The 8,868-nt window shown below is 50.7% G+C and overlaps 1 protein-coding gene across 1 annotated transcript; it reads right to left on the bottom strand.

The window, feature by feature from the left end:
• Window positions 1–2,053: 2,053 nt before the first annotated feature.
• On the bottom strand, window positions 2,054–2,986 carry LOC137838602 (uncharacterized). Its single transcript, XM_068647842.1, has one exon. It carries the CDS (start codon window positions 2,984–2,986, stop codon window positions 2,054–2,056), a length of 933 nt encoding a protein of 310 aa, XP_068503943.1.
• Between the last annotated feature and the right edge of the window lie 5,882 nt (window positions 2,987–8,868).

Here is an 8,868-nt window from a genome sequence, read left to right as displayed (position 1 = left end):
TGCCCTATGACCAATTGTGAGTCACTCTTTGCCAAGAGGCTTTGAGCGCCCATTTCTTTAGCCAAAAGCATCCCAGCAATCAACGCCTCGTACTCCGCTTGGTTATAGCTTGCTTTGAAGGCGAAGCGTAAAGCTTGCTCGATCAACACTCCGTTAGGCCCCTCCAAGATTATTCCAGCACCACTCCTTGCTGGTTGGAGGACCCATCCACAAAGAGCATCCACTTTGACCCCAATTCTACCTCTTGAGGATCTCCTCCTGGTGAGAGCTCTGCCACGAAATCAGCATAGACTTGCCCCTTGATGGATCCCCTGGGTTCATACTGGATATCAAACTTTGACAGCTCCATCGCCCAGCGAACCATCCTCCCCTCTACATCTGGCTTCTGAAGTACTTTCTGGATGGGGAGATTCGTCATCACCACCACTGTGAAACTGTGGAAATAATGGCGGAGCCTTCTGGCTGAGAACACCACTCCTAATGTCACCTTCTCTAGTGACTGGTACCTCAATTCTGGGCCTTGCAAGGCCTTGCTTACGAAGTAGATGGGCCTCTACATTTGGTCTTGCTCCTGGACCAGCACAGAGTTGATGACCCATTCTGTTATTGCGAAGTACAATCGGAGGGGGACGCCTGCCCGTGGCTTGCAAAGCACAGGTGGCGTCGCCAAGTATTCCTTCAACTTGAGGAATGCGGCTTCACACTCATCTGTCTATGCGAAACGACTATTCCTCTTCAGACACTGGAAGTAGGGGTGGCCCTTCTTCCCTCCAGCAGACACAAACCATGACAAAGCTGCCATCCTCCCAGTCAATTGCTGAACTTCTTTAACTGAGGTTGGGCTCCTCATGGCTATAATAGATGCACACTTATCAGGGTTCGCCTCTATTCCTCTTTCAGTGAGCATAAATCCCAAAAACTTCCCTGCCTCCACGCCAAAAACGCATTTTTCTGGGTTTAATTTGAGGCGGTACTTTGATATGGTAGCAAACAGCTCTTCTAGATCCGCTGCGTGCTGCCCTCTTTCCTATGAAGTCACCACCATGTCATCTACGTAGGTCTGGACGTTTCTTCGCAGCATAGGTGCAAGGACCTTGTCCATTAGCCTTTGGTAGGTGGCGCCTGCATTCTTCAACCCAAATGGCATCACCATCATGAACGCTGTTTTACTCCAAGAAACTCAGCATTTTGCAGCCCGAGGCGCTATCTACTAACGCGTCGATGTTGGGCAGCGGATATGAATCCTTTGGGCATGCCTTGTTCATATCTGTGAAGTCGACGCACATCCTCCACTTCCCATTCGCCTTCTTTACTAGAACTACGTTGGCTAGCCACTCAGGGTATTGTATCTCCCTGATGTGCCCTGCACTTAGCAGCTTCTGCGTCTCTTCCTTCACGACGAGGCATAGTTCTTCGTTGAACTTCCTCCTTCTCTGTCGCACAGGGCGAACCTTGGCGTCCACGGTAAGATGGTGGCACAAAAAATCTGGGTCGATGCCTGGCATGTCCGCCGCAGTCCACGCGAATGCATCTAGGTGGCGCGAGATCACTGCAGCTACCTCTTCTTGTTCTTCCTGGCTCAAGAAGCGTCCTAATTTGAACACCTTACCCCCTATCTTCCTTTCCACTACGTTGTCTACTGGTTGGGGTCGCTCACCTTGCACGCTCTCTGCACGAGACTCATTCCTGCGGTCCTCTTCTATAGGCGTCGCCCTATCGGATGCATCGGGCGTCGCCTCCTCCGATGCTTCTTCCATGGGCGAGGCCTCTGGGTATACTTCTTCCATAGGCGAGGCATCACCACCACTTTCTTCTGCGCACACATCCTTTATAGGTGTCGCCCCTATGGGCGTGACCTCAACAGGCGAGGACTCCACGGGCGTCGCCTCTTCTAATGATTCTAACTCCATTCGCGAATCTGAAATGGGTGGTCGTTCAACCACCATGACCACGCCTCTCTTTGTCTTCAGGCTATTTTCATAGCATTTTCGGGCCTCTTCCTGATCTGACTTGATTACAATCACTTTGCCACTATGATCGGGTAGCTTCATCTTCATGTGGCGCGTGGAAGACACTGCCTTAACCTATTCAGCGCTGGTCTGCCTAACAAGATGTTGTAGGATGAATTGGCATTTACCACCAAGTATCGAATACTCTCGGTACGGGACGCCGCTCCATCAGTGATCATTGTCCTCAGCTCCAGATGGCCACGTACCTCCACTGGGTTATCTGCAAACCCATACAAGCATCCAGTATAGGGTCTCAGCAGGTCAGGGGATAACTGCAACTTGTTGAAGGTCGACCAAAACATGACGTCTGCAGAACTGCCCTGGTCGACGAGAACCCTGTGTACTTTTCTTCCCGTTGTGACTACTGAAATGACCACGGGGTCATTATCGTGTGGGACGACATCCCGCAAGTCAGCCCTTGTGAAAACGAGGTCTGACTCCCACGGGTCATCCGGAAACTCCTCAGCGACTGAACTCACTGACCTCACATATTTCTTACGCTGAGAGGCAGTGGGTCCTCCTCCGAAAAAGCCGCCTGAAATGGTGTGTACTTCTCTGTGAGTCGGTATTTCGTGTGCTTGACCCTCCTCTGGTATCGCCATGGCTGTGGTCGTAGTAGACCCAGCGAGAAAATCTTTTAGGAAACCATTCTTCACAAGCTCATCCAACTGATAGCCCAACGCTAAGCAGTTGTTAATATGGTGGCCGAATGCCTCGTGAAATTTACACCACAACTCTTTGTGGGGTCCCACCACCTTGTCAGACTTCATCGGTGGTCTCAACCTGTCTGCTATGTTGGGCACAACGATGAGGTCTTTAAGCTCCACCACGAAATTGTGCCTCAGGGGTCTATTTCCTTCTCTCCTTCCCTCTGCTCGACCCCTAGGCTGGGTCCTTCTTACCTCGTAGGGGCGCTTCCTGTCTTGGTTCTTTCTCTCTGTGGCGGCTTCGTGGACCCTAGCGGGTTGTGTGCGCATATCCGCTCTCGGGCGTGCGGGCGCGACAGTTGTGCGTTTCTCGTACACCTCCCCCTCTGAGGCAATATGCTCTACTGCACGACGCCTTATTTTAGCAAAAGTCTTGGGGCGATTGCGAATGAGTGATTCGCAAAAAGGCCCAGGACACACCCCCTTTCTGAATGCGTACACGATCATGGGCTCCTCCTTGGTGCCAACCTTCACCACATGCGCCCAAAAGCGGCTTATGTACTCCTTCAAAGTCTCACCTTGATACTGCTTCACGTCGAACAGGTCGTATGAAACTGGGGGTGGAGCCCTGTTGGCTAGATACTGCTCTCTGAATAACTGTGACAGCTGTGTGAAGGACGTGATATGACCCTCTGGGAGGCTGACGAACTAGTCCATGACCATCCCAGTCAAGCTGCTCATGAAGAGCTTGCACCTTATGGCATCAAAACCGCCTACTAGCATCATCTACGTGTGGAACGTAGTGAGGTGCGCCTCAGGGTCCTCTATCCCCGTGAAGGTTACTTTGGGCCCCGTGAATGTGTTGGGGATCGCTGTCTCTAGGATCGCCTATGAGAACGGCGTGGAGAATTCTCTTGGTGGGGTGACAGCCTCAAGCTCATCTGCATCGCGCAATTCGAAGCGTTGGTACGGTAGAGCTCATCGTTTCTCGCCTGAGATGCCGCGAGATCCGCTTGCATGCGCACTTGCTCCGCTTTCGACGCTGCCATTGCTTCTTGCAATCCCTGCATCATACCCATGAGTTGCTTCATGGTCATCTCTTCATTCTCAGCGCGCGTCGAACCTTGTCTCGTAGATCTTATCATCTTGAACCGCTCCTAGCTGTCGTGCAATTCCAAAGGGTAGAGGAACTTGTGCTTCGAACGAACGCGATCGTACAGCGACTCAACCAAAGCAATCGATGAAAACTGCACCAATTTTTCTTTGGAAAAATCGTGAGGAAACTAGGTTGGAAACTGCAACTGGAACTAGAAAATTGTGTGATGGGACTGATGTTTTATATCTGCCCCACGGTGGGTGCCAAATGTTCCCGCCGGTTGACCAGGGTCGTTTTTATGCGTGGCTTGTCCTTGCGAGCTAGGGCACCTTCGTTCTGCTCCGTCTGTCGCGGCCGTTTGCACTCCGACGATCAAGTCACCTAGCGAGAAACATCAAAGGTGACACACCTCCGTATCGGAACACCGTGACTGGATGCTCTGAAGGTGGTCAAAAATACTAAGTAACTAATACCGTGTTGCCCTAATTGTCTGTGCGCACAGTGGGTGCGCAGCGAAACAACTAGGGTTTACGTGTGTGTAAAAAAACTGCGAGAGTTAGGTCAAAACTCGGATCCCCTTTCAAACGTCCCAAGGCCCCATTTTATACACCTCCCGCATTTAAAGCGCGTTAAAGCGCATTGGAAGTGTATCAAAATGTGCCTTAAAACATTTGATACGTAAACTAAATTAACGCGTACCTTAGCGAACTTTCAGGAAAATATTAATATTCTAGTGTTTATTGCCACGTGTTCTTCTGACTAGATCGTTATTCTACGCAGAGAGCCTCACATCGTCGTAACCCAACTTGGGGTTATTCCATTGTGCGAGTCCTCTTTCCTCGAAGTGCATCTGGCGCGTGGGGTGACTTTCTGGGTGCCAACTCAGGCGCCCCAACCTCTAGTCACTTCACCTGGAAGTGTATCTACCTTCCTCTCGCACTACGCACGTGGTTTGCCCCTGGGCGTGGCCCTCTCGTGGGTCGTATCTATACCAGGGGCCTCCCAGCGGTGGCATGAGTACTTCACGAGTCAGGTTACTCCCTACTGGTACTAGAAGTATGGCCTTGAAGCCACCTTTCTCTTCTCTTCGTTACTGTTCTGGGCTACGTCTTAACCCGGCGATGCTTCAACCTGGCGACACCCTCTCCTGGCGACGCCTTACTTTGCGACGCCTTTTCTTGTCGACGCCTCATCTTGGCGACGCCTCATCTTGGCGACGCCTCATCTTGGCGATGCCTTATCTTGGTGACCTCTCAAGCGCTCAGTCTGTTGACTTCCTTCCTTGGACTCCTCGAGTGGTCCCACTATATGTTGACTTTGGCTTAATCATTGACTTTGACTTTGGTCAACGCCCGGGGACGGGACGGTACAATTACAGATAAAGTTCAAATATTGTAAATACAAATTTACAAGAAAGATGGAAATCTATTAAGTGTTGTTCATTCCCCAAGGTCGAGGGGCACCACCTTCCCATCGAGGATCTAGTTGCCAGGGTCACAATTGGAGGTGTCAATCCCTGGGTTTTCGCACGTGGCTTGGGCCAGAGCCTCCTTAAATCGCTTCTCAAATGTGCCGGCCATGTCGTCGATGAGTTCCTTGTTGGACTTCTCCAGCTCCTCGACCTTGGAGTTTTGGGAGGCTAGCTGCTTGTCCAGGAATTCCTTCTCCACTTGAAGTTTGTTCACTTCAGCTTGGAACTTGCCATTTTCAGCTTGGAGAAGGTTGAGACCTTCAATCTTCACAGCTACCTTCTCCTCAGTTTCGCTCAGCTTTGCCCACAGGACCTTGGAGCTTTCAGCGGCCACCCTCAGCTCAGCAACCTCCGCCTGCAAGGGAGCCAAGGAGCCCAGAAGGTTAGCATATTTCTGACCAGCCTCGTGCAGTTTCAGGTTGGCTGCCTCCACTTCCTTCTAGGTCTCCATCAGAGAAGCTTTGTAGGCGCTTTCCTTTTGCTCCCAAAGTTGTGCGTGCTTTAGCTTCTCCTCCTTCAGGGTGGCCACCTCTCGCTTGAGAGTCTGAAGGGCTTGCATCTCGATGGCCTTGGTTTTTGCTTGTGCGAGCCAATCGAGTACAATGGCAAGGAAGGCCCCCATGTAATAGGGCATGCCTTCCTTCTTAGCCACGCCAAAAGAGCTTCCCGACGACCTATTATTGAACCCCCTCATTAGTTGCATGATGGCGAGGGGGATTTCTAGGGTCTCTGGGGTAGCTGCTTGAGCGACAGGTGCTTGAGTAGATGGTGGCACAGATTCTGCCCCCTCCTCTTGGCCCAGTTGTTATGTGGGAGATGTGGCGCTAGGAGGGTTGTCCCTTAGAGACCCTCCACCTTGGGGGGATGCGGATCGCGAGGAGATGACTCTATTGGTCCTCCTCCTCTTGAAGACCTGCGCCTCGCCTGAGCCTTCGTCATCGATTGCAGCGATTGGAGGAGGAGGTGAGTTGGGTGTTTGGAGAGTGTGGGATGAATTGGTTGTTGGCGCAGTATGTGGTGAATTTGGACTTTGTGGGGTTTCTGCGGGGTTTCTCTCAGCCATGGAGGTGTCAAGGGCGCCAACTTTCGCAGCAGTCGCCTTGGTGCGAGCTTTTAAAGCCTTGGCCAGAGCGAGACACCTAGACGAGTCCATCACTGAGGCTGCACCAAGACAAGCAAAAGAACAAAGGGTTAGAACCCATACCAGTTAAGCACGAAACATCAGATACACATGGTTACACACAGAAGCTTGGAGCAGATAACAGCACACACAGCAATAAGAGAAAGCACATTAAATTCACGAGTTGTAACTCGTGAGTTTAGGCGCAGATTCTCCTACCAAAGTACTGAGACAGGGCGTCCGCATCAAACTCACAAGCTATGAGCTCCGCGGTGTTGAAGACAATTCCCATGCCAGCCAGAGCCACACATACCTCTCTATCAGCAGAGGGTAGTTCGTCTAGGGACCTGGGCTTAATCAGCCTTGGCTCTTCCACCCAGTACAAGGGGAAGCCATCCAGGGCTGTGGGGTCGCGTTTTGTGCAGCACACCTTGAAGAACTTACCCTTCCACCCTTTGTAAGAGTTCTGGAAGAGGGTGAGTGATGTGATTCCACTAGCACACTTTGAATGATTCTTGACATTCTTAGGAATCATCTTGAGTTGGATATGAGATAGGCACTTTATCATAGAATTGGATCAAGGTTCTATGAACAAGAACTCACCAAAACTAGTACCAAAACCCAAACTCATATGGAAGTTCCAATTATTGTCAAATTGAACCGATTAAATTGGAAAGAAAAGCAAATGCACCGAACAAAATGGAATTAAACTGAAATGTACCGAACATAAAAGCTAGAAATGAAAGTAAAGCAAGAATGAAACGGCAGAAATACAAAACCGAAGCAAGAACACCAAGAATGCCGAACAGAAATTCAAAGGAAGTGTACCGCCCTGGTGGTCGGGTATGATGACGTGGCACCCTGCTATAGTGTAGGCGTGTTGACAAGGCGCCAGGTTGGCAAGAAGGGAAGGAAGTCGGGAGGCACGTGTAGTCGCCGATTGTTAAGTTGGCGTGTTCCGATCTCCAGCTTACCAGAATAGGCGATCGCCAGGTTGAGGATGAAGTCGCCAGATGCAGACTCAGGCGACCAAGCAGTCGGAGATCGCCAGAACAAGCACATCGCCGAAGGTAAAGGAGAAGCAGATTATGAAGGCGGCCGGCGAGACCACAGGGAAGGTGTATGAAGACCCTAACTCGCCAGTTTCAGTAGGGATCGCACTCCTAAGTTAGCTATGCACTGGGCAGTACCATGCATAGGTAACTTAGCCAAAATGAGAGTAGAAGCAGCGCCAAGTCAGGGAGCCTCCAGATGATGGCACGTGTACGGTTGGATACGAGCCACGTGTCCAAGTCTGTAACTGCCAGGAGAGAGAAAATCACCAGGTACATAAGAGCTCTTAACGGACTTTCTGAGGTACGCACGTTCAGTTCATACACTTTACGCTTGCGAGTGACAGAGCTGTTTGTGAGAGAGAGTTTGCACGGTTCTAGTTCATCAGCTGAGAAAGATGTGTGAAGAGTTAAAATACAACAGGTTTTCGCTTCAGTGGAGCACCCACAAACAAATGGGCAGGTGGAGTCGCAAATCGAGTGCTGCTCAGGGGGCTGAAGCGAAGACTAGACAAGGCCAAAGGAGGCTGGGCAGAGGAGGTCCCCAGATTGTATGGTCTTATCACACCACCCCACAGTCCAGCACCCATGAGACACCCTTCAGCCTTGTCTATGGGACAAACGCCATGATTCCTGTGGAAATATAGGAGAGCTCCCCCAGATTCTTGAACTTCGTTGCTGAAGAGTCCAATGAAGAGCGTAAGGTGAATCTGGATCTGCTAGACGAAGTGCGGGAAGAGGCCAGAGTCAGTGCTGAAGCTGTGAAGAGAAGAGTGGAGCGGAGGCACAACTCTAAAGTGAGGCCCAGGCGTTTCCAGGAAGGTGATCTGGTGATGAGAAAGGCGCATCAGAATGACATGCAGAACAAGTTATCCCCAAAGTGGACAGGCCCGTACAGAGTGGTGGAGACATTAGAGAACGGAGCCTATCGCCTAGAGACTTTGGAAGGAGGAGCAATCCCCAGAACATGGAACGCCACCCATTTAAAATTTTATTTCAGTTAAAGTTGTACAGTAATAGGCGTTCTCGCGCTAAAAGACACATGTTTGTATGTGGTGGAAACAGCTGAACAGACAAGGGGGCACTCTTTTCCCTACGGAGGGTTTTTAACGAGGCCACCCAATTAAAGAAAATTTCCAGCATATAAAGTGTGCTCAAGTATTAAAAGTTAAAATCCTCCTTGCCCCAGGTGCAAGTGCAGGTGATTGGTTAGACCCTACTTGCCCTAGGCGCAACTACTGGCACCGATCTAAGTCTTCCTCACCCCAGGTGTGAGTGCAAGCAGTTAAAGGTTTGAAAAGCCAGGGGTGCTAGTAAGACCAAGGGGGGGAAGGAAAGGTTTTGACAAAACGTCCTTACCCACTTGGCATACACCAATATTGGCCCAGTAAGACTCTTAGTCCGAAACCCTTCTCACCCCAGGAGTGAGACAGGGAATGAGCGACTCAACCCGCCAAAGGGTGATGACCTTGG

The sequence above is a fragment of the Phaseolus vulgaris genome, chromosome 4 (genome assembly GCF_000499845.2).
Source record: "Phaseolus vulgaris cultivar G19833 chromosome 4, P. vulgaris v2.0, whole genome shotgun sequence".
NCBI classification, from domain to species: Eukaryota; Viridiplantae; Streptophyta; class Magnoliopsida; order Fabales; family Fabaceae; genus Phaseolus; species Phaseolus vulgaris.
This window is presented reverse-complemented; position numbering and strand designations above follow the sequence as displayed.